Source organism: Salmo salar, chromosome ssa09, assembly GCF_905237065.1.
Source record: "Salmo salar chromosome ssa09, Ssal_v3.1, whole genome shotgun sequence".
Taxonomy (NCBI): Eukaryota; Metazoa; Chordata; class Actinopteri; order Salmoniformes; family Salmonidae; genus Salmo; species Salmo salar.
The window spans coordinates 29,671,041-29,689,315 of NC_059450.1; the positions used below are offsets into that span (position 1 = coordinate 29,671,041).

Sequence of the window (18,275 nt, forward strand, 5' to 3'; positions counted from 1 at the left end):
TGTGGAGATGGGAGAACCTTCCAGAAGGACAACCATCTCTGCAGCACTCTACCAATCAGGCCTTTATGGTAGAATGGCCAGATGGAAGCCACTCCTCAGTAAAAGGCACATGACAGCCCGCTTGGAGTTTGCCAAAAGGCATCTAAAGGACTCTCAGACCATGAGAAACAAGATTGTCTGGTCTGATGAAACCAAGATTGAACTCTTTGGCCTGAATGCCAAGCGTCAGTTCTGGAGTAACCTGGCACCATCCCTACGGTGTAGCATGGTTGTGGCAGCATCATGCTGTGGGGATGTTTTTCAGCGGCAGGGACTGGGAGACAAGTCAAGATGGAGGCAAAGATGAACGGAACAAAGCACAGAGCTCCTTGATGAAAACCTGCTCAGGACCTCAGACTGAGGTGAAGGTTCACCTTCCAACAGGACAACAACCCTAAGCACACAGCCAATGCAGGAGTGGCTTCGGGACAAGTCTCTGAATGCCCTTGAGTGGCCCAGCCAGAGCCTGTACTTGAACCCGATCGAACATCTCTGTAGAGACCTGAAAATAGCTGTGCAGCAACACTCCCCATCCGACCAGACAGAGTTTGAGAGGATCTGCAGAGAAGAATGGGAGAAACTCCCCAAATACAGGTGTGCCAAGCTTGTAGCGTCATACCTAAGAAGACTCGAGGCTGTAATCGCAGCCAAAGGTGCTTCAACAAAGTACTGAGTAAAGGGTCTGAATACTTATGTAAATGTGATTTCCGTTTTTCATTTTAAATGCAAAAATTTATCAAATCCAGTTTTTGATTTGTCATTATGGGATATTGTGTGTAAATTGATGAAAAAAACAACAATTTAATCCATTTTAGAATAAGATTGTAACCGAACAAAATGTGGAAAAATTCAAGGGGTCTTAATACTTTCCGAAGGGGTTGTATATTTCACTAATGAAATATTACATCATCATAGCCTGAGTAGTATGTAGTAGATAGTTTACTGGATTGGCCTCTGACAGAGGAACATCATCATAGGTTAAAGGTCATCAGAAGCATCACTCACCCAAGACAGCCAGAGTAGATGCTCTACTACTCTGAAGGACAAGCATTAAAAAGACTATACAAAGCTTCTCTACCCTCGTGTGTGTTTCCTCTCTTCTTCCTGGCGCTGAAGTGTACACTCAGGTGTGCTCCTTTCCACACTGTTAATTAAGCTGTGATGATGTCGTTATCCACGCAGGAAATGCACACAAGCATCCCTCAGGGTTCACATTGGCTGAAAGCTCAGAGCTCATTCTTAAATAAAGGTTGATAGGCCAGCATTAGGAAACAAAGCGTTTATTTCAGTTCTCTTTTTTAATCCGTTTCAAAACAAATCTTTGACATAAAAATAGGATATTATATCCATCAAAATATGGATTAAGAATCCATAAAAAGCTGGAAATATAAAAATATGGATATGCAATACATCAAAATATTGAATTAACACTAATTAGTGTAACATCATTTATTCACACGTCTGTTTGAAAAGTAAAATGCTCTTCTTCATGAGGACACTTGGTTGTTCTATTGGTCAGTGCACAACTTTGGGTATCCACAGTGGAGTGTATGAGGAAGCCAGGCCCCAGTGCACTGTGGGAAGGGTTTTAGAGCATCAGTCCTCCAGCAGTATGTCCACCTCCTCCATGGGAACCCTCAGTCTGAGCTCCTTCTCTGTCATCAGGTCCAGGAACTCCTGCACGTGCTCAGGGAAGAGTTGCACCGCGTCCATGTATAAACCCTTTGGATGGACACGCGTGAGCACACACACACACGTCAGAAACCATGTCATATATTTTGACCAAAACACACCAAAGAGCTAACTAATTATCACCGTTTCATAATTTCATCGGTCACTGTGCTCACCTTGGCCCATGGGACGTCCTGTAGAGCCTTGTAGAAGATCCCTCTTCCCTTCTCCACCTTCCCCTCTGACACCTACAGCACACAACAAAACACCAGACGTCAGCGACAACACACAACAAAACACCAGACGTCAGCGACAACACGCAACAAAACACCAGACGTCAGCTACAACACACAACAAAACACCAGACGTCAGCTACAACATGCAACAAAACACCAGACGTCAGCTACAACACACAACAAACCACCAGACGTCAGCTACAACACACAACAACACACCAGACGTCAGCTACAACACACAACAACACACCAGACGTCAGCTACAACACACAACAAAACACCAGACGTTAGCTACAGCACACAACAAAACACCAGACGTCAGCTACAACACACAACAAAACACCAGACGTCAGCTACAACACGCAACAAAACACCAGACGTCAGCTACAACACACAACAAAACACCAGACGTCAGCTACAACACACAACAAAACACCAGACGTCAGCTACAACACGCAACAAAACACCAGACGTCAGCTACAACACGCAACAAAACACCAGACGTCAGCTACAACACACAACAAAACACCAGACGTCAGCTACAGCACACAACAAACCACCAGACGTCAGCTACAACACACAACAAACCACCAGACGTCAGCTACAACACACAACAAACCACCAGACGTCAGCTACAACACACAACAAACCACCAGACGTCAGCTACAACACACAACAAACCACCAGACGTCAGCTACAACACACAACAAAACACCAGACGTCAGCTACAACACACAACAAAACACCAGACGTCAGCTACAACACACAACAACACACCAGACGTCAGCGACAACACACAACAAAACACCAGACGTCAGCTACAGCACACAACAAAACACCAGACGTCAGCTACAACACAACAAAACACCAGACGCCAGCGACAACACACAACAAAACACCAGACGCCAGCTTCAGCTATACTTCCAAGTCTCCTTCATCCCTCGGCTGTTGGAACAAACCTGAGGTTCTGATAACTGCAATGATTTAAAGGGTGTTTTAAAGAGGCGTCTTAACAGGAAGTTCATGTTTTAAAGAGGCGTCTTTTTTACCAGGAAGTTCATGTACATCCTCCACAGCAACGGACAGTGGACCCCGTGCTCTGTTGCTATGGCATTCTCAAATAGCGAGCGGATACGGTTGCTCAGGCCGTTCTCTGGCAGGGTGGAGAGGGTGTCGCCATAGCAATCAGACCTGCCAAGAAGAAAACAATAACAACTCATGGAAAAACATCCACGAAATGAATCTAAATGTGAGCTACTACAGTAGTTCTATTCCTTTTTTGTGTTTGTGTGTCCTGTTATTGACATTATTAGATTAAGTGATACTGATTAGAGCCTTCATCTTTAGTGTTCTCACCTCTGAACAGAGTCCACTAGCTGCTTCCTTTGCTGCTCTGCGCTGATGGCGAACAGGCGTGGCACGACACTGGTACTAGCCTTGGTCACGCTGTGGAAGAAGCGGCGAGCCCTGCCGGCGCTGTGGTAGCGGTTCTCCACCTGCACATACAACTGCCACAGAGAAGTGCTGGAGGCAAAGTGGGCCAGGGCCGAGGTCAGCGCCAGTCTGATATGGCTAAGCGGGTACACGTTGGTGCTGGTGTGGTAGCGCAGCAGCGCCACCTGCTGGACAGCCAGGGCCTCACACTCTGAGACAGAGCTCAGTGTCTGTATGTCACACATAACTTCACTGCTAGCTGACTCCTGGGCTGACATACTGGAGTGTTGCTCCAGCCTCTTCCTGGCTAGGTTGTAGACTGCATCAGCAGCATCGACCCCCACAGTCAGGTACTGGAATAGGGCGTAACACCCCACCAGACCTTTGACCCGCCTGGACTTCTTGGATTGCCCCTGCCCCGCGGCCCCCTCGTCCAGCCCAGGCAGGGAGCTCACCACAGCCTGCTCATAGGCCTTCCTGGCCTTCAGCACAGCCACTGGAGCCAACTGTCCCAAGAAGGGGGCATACGAACTACCCTCTGCTAGCTTGGTGAGGATATAGACCGCTGGTGAAGACATAGCGGTCGTAACAGTCGTCCCTGCTCCGCCCTTATCCCTTCGCCAGGCCTCCTCCACCTCCAGCTGGGCGTAGAGCAGGCAGAGGTCACACAGGGCAGGGTCTGCCAGCCCTCCTGCCACGCCCAGTCCCAGGGCCGTGTCGAACACCTTGTGGGCCTCGTCCAAATTCCCTAGCAGCCACTCCAGGTGGGCGTACTCCCTCCACAGGCTGAGGCGGCCCCGGTTCTCTGGCTCTTTCAGCAGGCGCTTGGCCAGGCGCTTGCTCCTCTTCCCCTGGGATTTCACACGCTTCTTGTTCCTGCCGCGCACGCACCTCAGCACCTTAATGTTACATACAGAGTGGAAGGACAGGAGAGACATGAGCATTAGTGGGAGAATCTCAATGGAGAATGAAATGGGAAGGACACAAAGTTCAGCATTAAAATGGAATGAAAATATGTACATTTCATCCTGACTACAATTAACTTAAAATTCCTTCACGATTACCAAAGTAATTGAACTTGGCTGAGCATATGCTTGCCTGGCTCTAAAGCTTATAGCTGGGGTAACCTGGATTTACCTTGAGCTTCTCATACTGTATCCAGTGTAGTGAGAGGACAGCTCTCTCCTGAGCAGAGAACAGAGGCAGAACCATCTGGAACACGTTGTCTACAAACTCCTCCCCCTGCTTACACAGCCCCGCCCCCCTCCTGGTACCCTGCAGGGAGGTCATGTGACCCACGGGGCTGACCCCAGGAACAGGGAGGTCATAGGAGGTCAGTGGTGAGTCAGGGTGGTGAACATCCCCCAGTAGAGCCTGATCATCCAGCAGCAGGCTACAGGAGGGGGCGCTGTAACAGGAAGTGTCAGCAGGCAGACCCAGGAAGTGCAGGAAGGACAGAAGAAGACATAGCTGGAGGTCTGGGCGGACCAGCCGGATCATAGACGGCCCAATGTCATCAAACAGCACCTACATAGAACACACACATGCAGGCAAGTGGTAAGACATAAATAGCAACAGTAAGAACCCATTTTTTAATGGTAGATATGTCCCAGTTTTGGCACCACTATCACCAGTAATCACAGCCAATACCTGTCGGTCCGGGTCCTCACAGTCCTCCACCGATTGGCCCTTGGTTTTGTCCGGCCTCCACGGCAGCCAATGGATGGCCTCGCGTGATGTCTCCACATCCAACCAGATCCTCCACTTGGGCCAGGTTTTATCCTTCACCTCCAATTCCTCCTGATCTTCTTCATCTCCATCATCTGTCACACAGAGGTTCCAAAGGTTAACATTACAACACTATGACTTACGTCGCCAAAACGTCCTAATATTATGCTGCTACTAGTGCAATTAAAGTGTTATAACACAGAAATAAGAGCAACCATGTAAAGTGTTAGTACAGGTTTTAGTACAGGCAAGGCTATAAAGTTGCTAACCTTGTTCACTGGGTTGGAGCCAGCCCCCTCTCTCCTGCTGGGTCATCCAGGCTCTCCATCCACTGGCCCCTCTCTCCCCGACACGGGGCTCCCCACTGTCCCAGAATGGCTCAAAGAACTCCACCTGGAGGACCACAAAGGGCAAAGGCCAAAGGGATGATTTAATACAACACAGATATGTATATCAATCCCTCAATACTACAGTAATTAATACTGTACAATCACACAGAGGGTGGAGGAGAGGGAATGTTGGGTATTTCAACAATGTAATAATTCGTAAACATATCATGTTTCATGGGTTGATGGTCAGTTGTCTCCATCTGCGCTGAGGTCAGCAGTTCTCCTGACAGGAAGAACAACAGACTGAACTGCAGGACAGCCTGCAGGACAATAACTAGATGGAATTAATTAGCCCCTCCACGGTAGTGCATGTCTCTCTCTGCCGTCAACACAGTGCTGCAGCGATCAGCAGACCAGACCTCCATGAAGAACAGCAGAAACTCAGAGTGTGGAATAAAAGGTAGTCCTGTTTAATACTGCATTTGTTTCTGGAGGACACATTGCTTGAGACAAAAGACAGACAGGCTCTGAACATGGAGCTTTGGGCATGAGTACTTCCAAATTCGGTAGAGACATCCTATATGGTGTCTTAACAATATCTTAACAATACAAAGCTCAATTGACCTAGACTATTTTCCAATAGCCACACCACTTGAAATGCATAGCCAATACATATTGCTTCATTTTAGTGCTACGCTAGTATAGGCCTTGGAACAGAGACGTAGTGTTAAGGGATGATCTCTCGTCAACAAATACAACCCTGATCAATTAAAACAGTTCATGAAAGCTAATGCTGTGTTTACCCTGCGGACACACACATAGCAACATGCCCTTGCTTCATTTGAGGTATTATACATTCAGAATTATGTCTCCATTATGTAATGTTGCTGGTGCTGGGGGGACAGTGAGCTGTGAGCCACTACAGCAGTTCTGACAGAAGAGCAAACAGGCAATTTCTCTCGAATTAGAATGCCCCACTGCTGGAAAAAGGTCTCTATTAAAACCTGGTCATGCATTTTAAAACGACCCCCTTAGCATAGCAAAGTTTCCATGTAGTGTGTAAAGTGACAAAGCCCAGACCAGTCTGAAGGGCACTCTCTGGAAAGGGCCCCAGCACTGCTTTAACGCCAGTGACAAAAAACAAACAGCATTGGTGCATTGGCTTTGGATAAACAGCCAATTCATCATCAGTCTATTCTGGAGGGAGCTACCAGCTGTATATGAGTACATGTGTTGGAACATGTGTGTTCTTTGCAGAGGAACTTGGGGAATGACTGTGTGTGTACCTGTTGTCTGGTGGGTAGGTCCTTGACAGTGTCTGGCTTGAAGAAGGTGAAGTCCAGTAGGCCCTGGAACAGACACACAGCTTTCTCTGAGTGGCCAGCCTGCCTGAGGAAATGACACTGCTGGACGAAGATGGCTGCAGAGAGGAGACAGCATACAATACCACATCAGGAATTATAATTCTTCACACAGAGCACCCAGTTCACTTCCACCTATTAGAACCAGCATGTGTGCATTTGTTTAGTATGAGCTCTTAAAGATGAATCCATTGAAAAATCCTCAGACTTTCAGAGAAAAAAAAATAGTATGATCAGGAAAAAAGTGAGAGATGTTTATTTATTTTTAAAGTAATAACAGATGGATAATCTTCCCTGAATGAAAAACTCAGCAGGCGAATTAAAGCTGCACATCCCTAAGGTCACATGATATGTCAGCTTCTCAAAAGCTTTTATTGCCCCTCACAGTAGTCTTTATTATTCTGAATAATTATCAAGTTATAATTAATGCAACCGTCTCCTGCAGATGTTCCCTTTAAGTTGGGGTTACATTGTAACCTGGTCCCAGATCTGTTTGTGCTGTCAATGGCCATAGGAGTTGGCAAGACAGCACAAACAGATCTGGGACCAGGCTACCTGCCTTGTACTGCCAGTACAGAGACCGTCTGCATTTTCTAAAAGGAACCAAACAGTCAAAAAGACCAACAGTCTCCCTCAGAGGTCAGGTGGAGATATATGCCCAACACTGCTATGTAAGCAGAGGCTATGGTTGAATTTTAGTACATACAGCATACATCTCCCACACGGTTTGATCCGTCCACAGTGCAGCTTCAGATATGCTAGAAATATGTACTATTCAACCACAGACCACGAATTTTGGCCCATTCTTGCATGCAGAACTGCTTTAACTCAGCAACATTTGTGAGTTTTCAAGCATGAACTACTCGTTTCAAATCCTGACACATCTCAATTTGGATTAGTTCGGGACTTTGACTAGGCCATTCCAAAACTTCAAATGTGTTGCTTTTTAACCATTTTCATGTAGACTTAATTTTGTGTTTTGGATCATTGTCTTGCTGCATCACCCAGCTGCGCTTCAGCTCACAGACGGATTGCCTGACATTCTTCTGTAGAATTCTCTGATACAGAGCAGAATTCATGGTTCCTTCTATTAAGGCAAGTCGATCAGGTCCTGAGGCAGCAAAGCATCCCCAAACCATCACACTACCACCACCATGCTTGACCGTTGGTATGAGGTTCTTACTGTGGAATGCAGTGTTTGGTTTTCGTCAGACTTAATGGGACCCATCTCATCCAAAAAGTTGACTCAAGTTTGACAAAAAACACCTGGAAGCACCTGAATAATCATCAAGAATCTTGGAAGAATGTTCTATGGACAGATGATTCAATAGTGTAACTTTTTGGGTGTATGGGGGCAATTACTTTTTCACACAGGGAATTGGGTGTTGCATAACTTTGTTAATTGAATACATAAAATAAGTAGCACTTTTTTTGTTATTTGCAAACTCAGGTTCCCTTTATCTAATATTAGGTTTTGGTTAAAGATCTGATAATTCAGTTTGAAAAATATGCAAAAATAGGGAAAATCAGAAATGGGGCAAATACTTTTTCACAACACTGTACATAAACACACACACTCCGGCAGAGACAACAGCACCTTTCACTTCCAATAGAATGACAACTAATCCACTCTTCTCTTCAACTTTCATGGTCACAGACACAGTCCAAACATGCACAATGAACCACATACAGTTCAATACAGCAGCAGGACAGGACACAATGACAAGGGGAAACCTGAACCATAATACTCGCCTCTACAAATATTTACATTGGCTAATGCTTCTCAAGTTTCAGCCCCTCTGCAGTACAGCCTTGTGCCAGTGAATAAAAGACGAGAAAGCAAAAAGCAATGACTTTCCATCACAACCAAACAGAACAAGTTTGTGAGTTAGTGCACATTTCAGTAATCCTCTGTCTATAATGTAGAAGCTATCGCGAGGGAAATGTCCTTTATAAGTTATTCATACAAACATTATTATATATAAAGTATATATTATGTGGCTTGGACCATTACCCAGCATGTGTTCATCAGTGCCCGGTAGCACCTGGTGAGAAACCATGCTCCCATCCTGCACCGCCGCCAGCGTGCTCAGACACTTCCCGTATACCGTGTTGACCTTTGACACGGAGAAGGTACTGAAGTGGCTCTGCATGAACAGCAGGTACTTCCTCCACAGTGGGGCACTGTTGGGGTGCAGGAACACCAGCTTTTTCCACTCCTTCAGCAGGGCTGCCGGCTCCCACAGCTCCCTACAGAGCCGCAGTCGCTCCAGCTTCAGTTCCACGCAGCTCGGGTTATTTTCCACTGCTCGATCCAAAATGGCTACCTTCTTCTCCAGCGTGGCCCGCACTGACCTCTTCCGCCGCTCGGTCTCGTTCTCAGAGATGTCACCAAACACTCCAGGCGCCCCAGCTACCTCGTCCTGTAATATAGTTCTGGAAGTTATTATGTGATTTGTTGTATCAAGAAACAGGCCAGGGACTGGAATTTTTCCTGACACGTTGAAATGTCCCGGAAAAACTCTTGGCCCTAGTAAAATTTCATGTGATTTGAAGGGACTGATTGGTGTGGTGTGTAATTATGGGGTTTTGACATTGAGTAGTGTACCTGGAAGAGGACAAACTGAAACCAGGTGTGTGTGTCTGTGGGGGTTTCCCTCAGCCTCCTGTTGAAGTTCTCCACCCGTTCAGCCAGCATGACGGCAGCATTGTCCCTGGGAGTAGAAGGTTGTTCCTCTGTCTTACCATGCTCCGCCTTCCCCTTCCCCTGGAGCCACAGGGAGGTGGAGGAGTCATACACCCCCAGGGGGTTGACCCAGGAGCCCTGACCTTTGGCAGAGCCACCCCCCTCTGCCTCACCTTCCAGACAGGAGGGCACAGGGATGAAGGGTAAGGTGGTGGTGGTGCCCTCTGGTGGAGGTCTGGGCAGCGTGGGTTTGCCATCAGACATCAGCAGCTGGCGGACGGTGGGGGAGAAGTAGCGGTTGGGTCTCTGTCTCCTGTCCACTCTCTTCTTCTCTGGGCCAGACTCAGCCCAGCTCACGGCCTGAGACCGCAGGTCCAAACCCAGAGAGGAAGAGCCTTTCCTTTTGTACCTTTAAAGACATTAAAATCATTACAGTCATATGTAGAATCCCTATAAAGAGAAACAGCAATGTATTGAGAGCGTTTTGAACTGGTGTGCAGCTCAGTAAGGGAGGGCAGGGTGAGAAAGAGAGAAAAAAGGAGAAATAAACAGAATTGTCTGCGTCACCTGACCTCCTCCAAAAAGGAAGTCCCTCTGCAGCAATACACCAGGCACCAGTCCAATCATGGCTATATTGATCACATATCACTTAACTTGCTGTGGTGTGTGTGTGTACTGACTACACATTAAACCCGATATCATCTGGAACTCAAGTTGTTGCCCTTGTGCAGTTAATAAAAAGATCAGTGGGTCTTACTACACCGCTTCTGTGGACATGCATACGTACAGTGAGGGAAAAAACTATTTGATCCCCTGCTGATTTTGTACGTTTGCCCACTGACAAAGAAATGATCAGTCTATAATTTTAATGGTAGGTTTATTTGAACAGTGAGAGACAGAATAAGAACAACAAAAAATCCAGAAAAACGCATGTCAAAAATGTTATAAATTGATTTGCATTTTAATGAGGGAAATAAGTATTTGACCCCTCTGCTAAACATGACTTAGTACTTGGTGGCAAAACCCTTGTTGGCAATCACAGAGGTCAGATGCTTCTTGTAGTTGGCCACCAGGTTTGCACACATCTCAGGAGGGATTTTGTCCCACTCCTCTTTGCAGATCTTCTCCAAGTCATTAAGGTTTCGAGGCTGACGTTTGGCAACTCGAACCTTCAGCTCCCTCCACAGATTTTCTATGGGATTAAGGACTGGAGACTGGCTAGGCCACTCCAGGACGTTAATGTGCTTCTTCTTGAGCCACTCCTTTGTTGCCTTGGCTGTGTGTTTTGGGTCATTGTCATGCTGGAATACCCATCCACGACCCATTTTGAATGCCCTGGCTGAGGGAAGGAGGTTCTCACCCAAGATTTGACGGTACATGGCCCCGTCCATCGTCCCTTTGATGCGGTGAAGTTGTCCTGTCCCCTTAGCAGAAAAACACCCCCAAAGCATAATGTTTCCACCTCCATGTTTGACGGTGGGGATGGTGCACTTGGGGTCATAGGCAGCATTCCTCCTCCTCCAAACACGGCAAGTTGAGTTGATGCCAAAGAGCTCCATTTTGGTCTCATCTGACCACAACACTTTCACCCAGTTGTCCTCTGAATCATTCAGATGTTCATTGGCAAACTTCAGACGGGCATGTATATGTGCTTTCTTGAGCAGGGGGACCTTGCGGGCGCTGCAGGATTTCAGTCCTTCACGGCGTAGTGTGTTACCAATTGTTTTCTTGGTGACTATGGTCACAGCTGCCTTGAGATCATTGACAAGATCCTCCCGTGTAGTTCTGGGCTGATTCCTCACCGTTCTCATGATCATTGCAACTCCACAAGGTGAGATCTTGCATGGAGCCCCCCAGGCCGAGGGAGATTGACAGTTCGTTTGTGTTTCTTCCATTTGCGAATAATCGCACCAACTGTTGTCACCTTCTCACCAAGCTGCTTGGCGATGGTCTTGTAGCCCATTCCAGCCTTGTGTCGGTCTACAATCTTGCCCCTGACATCCTTGGAGAGCTCTTTGGTCTTGGCCATGGTGGAGAGTTTGGAATCTGTTTGATTGATTGCTTCTGTGGACAGGTGTCTTTTATACAGGTAACAAACTGAGATTCGGCCCACTCCCTTTAAGAGTGTGCTCCTAATCTCAGCTCGTTACCTGTATAAAAGACACTTGGGAGCCAGAAATCTTTCTGATTGAGAGGGGGTCAAATACTTATTTCCCTCATTAAAATGCAAATCAATTTATAACATTTTTGACGTGCGTTTTTCTGGATTTTTGTTTTGTTATTCTGTCTCTCACTGTTCAAATAAACCTACCATTAAAATTATAGACTGATCATTTCTTTGTCAGTGGGCAAACATACAAAATCAGCAGGGGATCAAATACTTTTTTTCCCCTCACTGTATATAGACACAAACTTTGAAATATGCTAATGAAGACAACTATAGTCAGAAGCAAACTGAGTTAAAAGAAGTCACTACATGACCAAAAGTATGTGGACACCTCCTCGTTGAACATTTCATTCCAAACTCATGGGTGTTAATATGGAGTTGGTCCCCATATGCTGCTATAACAGCCTCCACTCTTCTGGGAAGGCTTTCCACTTGATGTTGGAACATTGCTGCAGGGACTTGCTTCCTATCAGCCACAAGAGCAATAGGGAGGTCGGGCACTGATATTGGGCGATTAGGCCTGGCTCGATGTCGGCATTCCAATTTATCCCAAAGGTGTAAGATTGGCTTGAGGTCAGGGTTCTATGCAGGCCAGTCAAGTTCTTCCACACCGATCTCGACAAACCTTCTCTGTATGATCCTCGCTTTGTGCACAGGGCATTGTCATGCTGAAACAGGAAAGGGCATTTCCCCAACTATTGCCACAAAATTGAAAGCACAGAATTGTCAAGAATGTCATGTATGCTGAAGAGTCAAAATTTCCTTTCACTTGGAACTAAGGGGCCTAGTCCGCACTATGAAAAACAGACCCAAACCATTATTGACTATGCAGTCGGCAGGTAGCGTTCTCCTGGCATCCGCCAAACCCAGATTCGTCCGCCAGACTGGCACATGGTGAAGCGTGATTCATCACTCCAGAGAACGCGCTTCCACTGCTCCGAGTCCAATGGCTGCAAGCTTTACACCACTCCAGCCAACGCTTGGCATTGCGCATGGTGATCTTAGGCTTGTGTGCGGCTGCTCGGCCATGGAAACCCATTTCATGAAGCTTCCGACAAACAGTTATTGTGCTGCCGTTGCTTCCAGAGGCAGTTTGGAACTCGGAAGTGAGTGTTGCAACCGAGGACAGACGATTTTTAAATGCTACGTGCTTAAGCACTCGCCAGTGCCGTTCTGTGAGCTTGTGGTGTGGCCTACTACTTCGCAGCTGAGCCGTGTTTGCTCCTAGACTTTTCCACTTCACAATAACAGCACTTACGGGTGACGGGGACAGCTCTAGCAGAGCAGAAATTTGACTGACTTGTTGGAAAAGGTGGCATCCTATGACAGTGCCACGTTGAAATTCACTGAGCTCTTCGGTGAGGCCATTTTACTGCCAATAATGTTTGTTTATGGAGATTGCATGGCTGTGTGCTTGATTTATACACCTGTCAGCAACTGGTGTGGCTGAAATAGCCAAATCCACTAATATGAAGGGGTGTCCATATAGTGTACAGTGCATTCGGAAAGTATTCAGACCCCATCCCTTTTTCCACATTTTGTTTTGTTACAGTCTTATTCTAAAATTGACAGTGCATGTCAGAGCAAAAACCAAGCCATGAGGTCGAAGGAATTGTCCGTAGAGCTCCAAGACAGGATTGTGTTGAGGCACAGATCTGGGGAAGGGTACCAAAAAAAATGTCTGCAGCATTGAAGGTTCCCAAGAACACAGTGGACTCCATCATTCTTAAATGGAAGAACTTTGGAACCACCAAGACTCTTCCGAGAGCTGGCTGCCCGGCCAAACTGAGCAATCGGGGGAGAAGGGCCTTGAACCCAATGATCACTCTGATGGTGCTCCAGAGTTCTTCTGTAGAGATGGGAGAACCTTCCAGAAGGACAACCATCTCTGCAGCACTCCACCAATCAGGCCTTTATGGTACAGTGGCCAGACAGAAACCACTCCTCAGTAAAAGGCACATGACAGCCTGCTTGGAGTTTTGCTAAAGGCACCTAAAGGACTCTCAGACCATGAAAAACAAGATTCTCTGGTCTGATGAAACTAAGATTCAACTCTTTGGCCTGAATGCCAAGTGTCACATCTGGAGGAAACTTGGCACCATCCCTATGGTGAAGCATGGTGACGGCAGCATCATCATGCTGTGGGGATGTTTTTCAGCGGCAGGGACTGGAAGACTAGTCAGGATCAAGGGAAAGATGAACGGAGCAAAGTACAGAGAGTCTTGATGAAAACCTGCTCCAGAGTGATCAGGACCTCAGACTGCGGCGAAGGTTCACCTTCCAACAGGACAACGACCCTACGCACACAAACAAGACAATGCAGGAGTGGCATCGGGACAAGTCTTTAAATGTCCTTGAGTGGCCCAGCCAGAGCCAACTGAAAAAAGCTGTGCAGCGATGCTCCCTATCCAACCTGACAGAGCTTGAGAAGATCTGCAGAGAAGAATGGGAGAAACTCCACAAATACAAGTGTGCCAAGCTTGTACCGTCATACCCAAGAAGACTCGAATCTGTAATCACTGCCAAAGGAGCTTCAACAAAGTACAAAGTAAAGGGTCTGAATACTTATGGAAATGTGATATTTCCGGGGGGTTTTTATAATAAATTTGCACAAAATAATTTATGGGGATTTTATCACCCCCCCAACCCTCTGGCCACCCAAGCCCCCGTGTGATGATGTGTACTGTAATGGAGCTGACTGACTCCCTCTCTGACTGACCTTGCGTTGGGAGTAGAACCAGCCTGGGGGGTAAACTAAACACTGCTGGCCAACAGATACCATTTCAACACTATCGTGCCAACCTGAACCGTACGGTTATTTTCGCATTGTCCTTTTTCCTGGTGGATGCGCAGCCAGGCCAGGGCAGTATAGCTCAGCGGTGTGGACAGGGTAAGAGTGGGTTGATGATGGCTGACGGACAGCTACACCAGAGCTGAGATGGCAGTAGTAGTGGTGGTGCAGAGGTGAGGGGTGTTAAAGTGGGGAGGCAGAGGGTGGTACAGCGGAGGGGGAAGGAAGGTTACCTACCTAGCGATATCTCCTCTGTAAAGTGATTTGTACTCCCAGTTGGCACGGTCTGCTCTCCTGTCCACGCAGAAGGGCCGATCGGTGGGGGTCTGGAGGTCATCCAACCACACAAAAGACCCCTCCACCTGAAACTGCACCTCCTCACTACAAACAGAGATAGTCAGGATCAATGCAGAGTATAGGCCACACCTTTAAAGAGGGGTAGGTGACATAGCGAGTCAGCGTTTTCATGATTGGAACAAAAGACAATATAGGGTTAGCGGTGCTACCTCACACAAACATGATGCCATAATGGAAATTGATAAGAAAGCTTTTCATAAAACAGACATAATCATTAAACATTGACAGTACGGTAACAGATTAGTCGTTAAATATTGCCAGTACAGTGCAGATAAAAAATAATGGCAACTATAGTATAATTTCACTGTAGCTTGAAGGATAAGTTATACAAATCTCCTGTGGAGGAGCCAGTGCTTGAATTGAGAGAAAGAGAGACAGGTGCGTGTGTGTGTGTTGACGTGTTTAACTATTCTTGTGGGGACCAGAAGTCTCCACAAGAATAGTAAGCCGAACAAAAATTTGACCAACTGGGGACATTTTGTTAGTCCCCACGAGGTCAAATGCTATGCTAGGGGGTTTAGGGTGAAGGTTAGAATTAGTGTTAGAATTATGTTAAGGGTTAGTTTTAGGGTTAAAGTTAGGGTAAGAGTACGGGTGGGGGGTAATTTCATTGGCAGCTCAGAGACTAGCCAGGCTTGCTGTCGCAGTTGAATTCAGAGTCTGAGTCAAGAGCTACTCCAACTGGCAGTCAGCCAAGACCCCCAGAGTATACCTCCCCTAACGCACTGAGCCACGGACAATGAATCTCCCTCCTACCTGGCAACACTTAAACAGAACAACTACTACAATAATACCAGCCATGGGCAAGTATTAAAAAAGCATCTTACGGTTGGAGTGCTGGTCTAGGATCAACCCCCCCCCCCCCCCCGTCCAAATACTCTTATTCATTATGATATAAATTGCAAAACTGATCATATATATTCCTACTAGAGCATGTATCCTGGGTCTCACTGGGCACAAAATGAGTGAGGTCATATACCTGGGAGGAGTGCTCTCAGCCTTTTTTTAGGAGGTCACTGGGGTAGATAGTATCTGAATCTGAGCCACTGCTTGCTGGAGAGGGTTCTCCACTCTTCTTCTTGTGCTTCTTCTTTTTCTTCTTCTTCTTCTTCTCCTTCTTTTTCTTCTTGTTGGATTGGACGTCATTCTTATCCTCCCTCTCTGGTATAACGAGTCTGCTGAAAAATGTTAGTAGTATACATTTAAGTACAAATATCACAAGCTGTTGATTTTGGGGTGAAACTACCACCACGTCAATGCTGAGATCACATCATCTCACAAAAGTATAAGATATTTGGAGGAAAATTTCTTATAATTGTGTAATAACAACAAGATCGTGTAGTAAAATTCAAAGCTACTCAATAAAACCTCCAGTGCTTCTCAAAGGGGCAGAACCATATCCTGTCTCCTGTACAATGGAGCATGTAATACTATTGAGTCACAGTGAAAGAGAAATAATTGAATAACGATTAAACACGTATGATAATAACACCTTGTTTCTGCCGATTGTGTTTCGTTGGCTTTCTCAGTGGCTCGTTGGTGAAGAGAGAGAGCGTCGTCAGTGCGGAAACTTTGATTACTCAGCCATTCTAGTTCTGAGGAGAGAGAAGAGGAATGTCAAATCAATCGCAATCAGTTCTCTAGGGCTTTTAAGCACAGGAATTAATCAGGTTTGGCGACAGCTGTTTTCAGAAGGAAGCCCACTGATACAGTAAATGCACTAAAGATAAAATAGTTATATCGCATTGTGTTGTCATATCGGATTGTACCAATGGGTTTAGAGTTTAATTTTATAAGGACATTATATAGTACACCTTTTTGGTTAGATTAAGGTTATGGTGAGGGCCCGATGGGTCAATGCACTGCTGACCTACAGTAAGTGAGTGTAGGTAAATTGTTTATCATGCTTATTCAACCGGCCACACCACTGACTAACTAACGTTCATATTTATCAAATTATAGCTATGGATGCATATTTTGGGGATGTTATGTTACGAGCAAAGACACTTAGCTAGCTATAGTATAATTGGGTTGTGACCAATGAAGCTAACAAGCTAGTAAAACTAGGACACTGACACTTTCAAGCAGGAACGTTGCACTTACGTTTAATTTCACTAGATCTCTCTTTGAAAAGTCGTCACAGAATGGTGGCTAACTGGTTGACACATACAAATAAACATTTGTGGGTCTTACCTTTATGTGCATTCTCAGCTTTTGTATTTGATAATCCTGCAAAAGCTGGAAATAGAGCCATGTTGATAGCCTCTGCGTGTAAACAGTCGCATGAATATGACGTCATCTCGAACGCGCCTGTGGTTTGTTGGAGAGGTAGAATTTTAGGAATCGCATAATTTTAGGCTGCTAAAATCCTGTTCTCTTGAATGCAAATTGTATGGTTTAGTTTGGCTTTTTTATCTTTGAGCATGAGCACACAAACTCACTTCCATAGACTGCGAGATTATTGCCTAAAAGTAAATATTGGTTTGAATGCAGTAGTTTAATTCACAAAATAGACTCAATCAGCACAGGATTTCTAATATTTTAATTATATATTCCCTCATTGATACGCCTGTCATTTTCAATTCCGCGACTAAAAGTAAACAGTTCCGTGTATGCTTGCGGTGACTAATCGCCGATCACCACCATTTCCTCCCAAAAAACTCTAATCGAGCCCCTGCCAGATGAGGATGTATGATTTTGAGGAACTAGACAGACTGAAAGAAACGTCTTGTCGACAGCAATAATTATAGTATTATAAAACGCTCTGTGATACAAAGTAGACTGTCCGGCCACACCGTTTTCCTAAACTACTCGGGTAATATTAGGCGCCATTGCTTGACGCATTGCAGATCCAACGTAGCCAATCGTGGGCTCCCGTACAATGAGCAGAATATTGCAGGTCCACTGTATCCAATGAGAAGCGCCGTCTCAAAAATAACTGCAATTTCTCCAGCGTCAACAGACACTGGCCAGTGTGTTTGAGTATTCTTCCGCAGAGATAAAACAGTGCGTTGCATAAAGTAGAGCGCCACGTTCCAGCTCGAGCGCATCAGAAGCCTGTAAATTCATAGGCACAGGATGCAGTGAGTAGTCACTGGACAGACCGGAATGTGTCGAATTATACCACAGCTGCACTGTTGGCCACATGACCAAAGCCAATGTCACAATTTATTTTGTGCCTATGTATGTCAATCATTTACAGATTTTTGTATTTACTGTTTCGTTTGTAAATATGACACCTTATTAGGTTTTAGGTTTTTTTATAATCACAAAACAGCATGCAGAATTTGGATAATCAACCTAGCAATTATTTTCATACCATGATCAATTTACAAATGCATGAACTGAATATATGCTTTTCACTTTATTTGAGAATAATAAACTATAGGCTATAGATATTGAATAGTGATCCCATGAAGGCATGCTCCTTGTAATTTCATTATTAGAAGAAATTATACATTTTGGATATCATGACA

At 45.7% G+C, this 18,275-nt stretch overlaps 1 protein-coding gene across 1 annotated transcript; it reads right to left on the reverse strand.

The window, feature by feature from the left end:
• Window positions 1-1,303: 1,303 nt before the first annotated feature.
• Window positions 1,304-17,683, reverse strand: nrde2 (NRDE-2, necessary for RNA interference, domain containing). The gene is made up of 14 exons (XM_045724949.1): window positions 16,993-17,683; window positions 16,292-16,394; window positions 15,795-15,977; window positions 14,680-14,823; window positions 9,407-9,893; window positions 8,813-9,221; window positions 6,724-6,857; window positions 5,378-5,501; window positions 5,031-5,203; window positions 4,518-4,907; window positions 3,303-4,279; window positions 2,996-3,137; window positions 1,887-1,958; window positions 1,304-1,761 (listed from the first exon to the last, which is right to left on the reverse strand). The coding sequence occupies exons 1-14, from the start codon at window positions 17,096-17,098 to the stop codon at window positions 1,636-1,638; spliced, it is 3,570 nt and encodes a 1,189-aa protein (XP_045580905.1). The 5' UTR covers window positions 17,099-17,683; the 3' UTR covers window positions 1,304-1,635.
• Window positions 17,684-18,275: the final 592 nt, after the last annotated feature.

Excerpts from the sequence above, each read along its gene's own strand:
- nrde2 (XM_045724949.1), bottom strand. The coding sequence starts at position 17,098 with ATGACGTCATATTCATGCGACTGTTTACACGCAGAGGCTATCAACATG. Across the intron at positions 16,395-16,992 it reads AGCTGAGAATGCACATAAAG|AACTAGAATGGCTGAGTAAT; the intron begins GTAAGACCCACA and ends CTCTCTCCTCAG. Across the intron at positions 4,280-4,517 it reads TACAGTATGAGAAGCTCAAG|GTGCTGAGGTGCGTGCGCGG; the intron begins GTAAATCCAGGT and ends TGTAACATTAAG.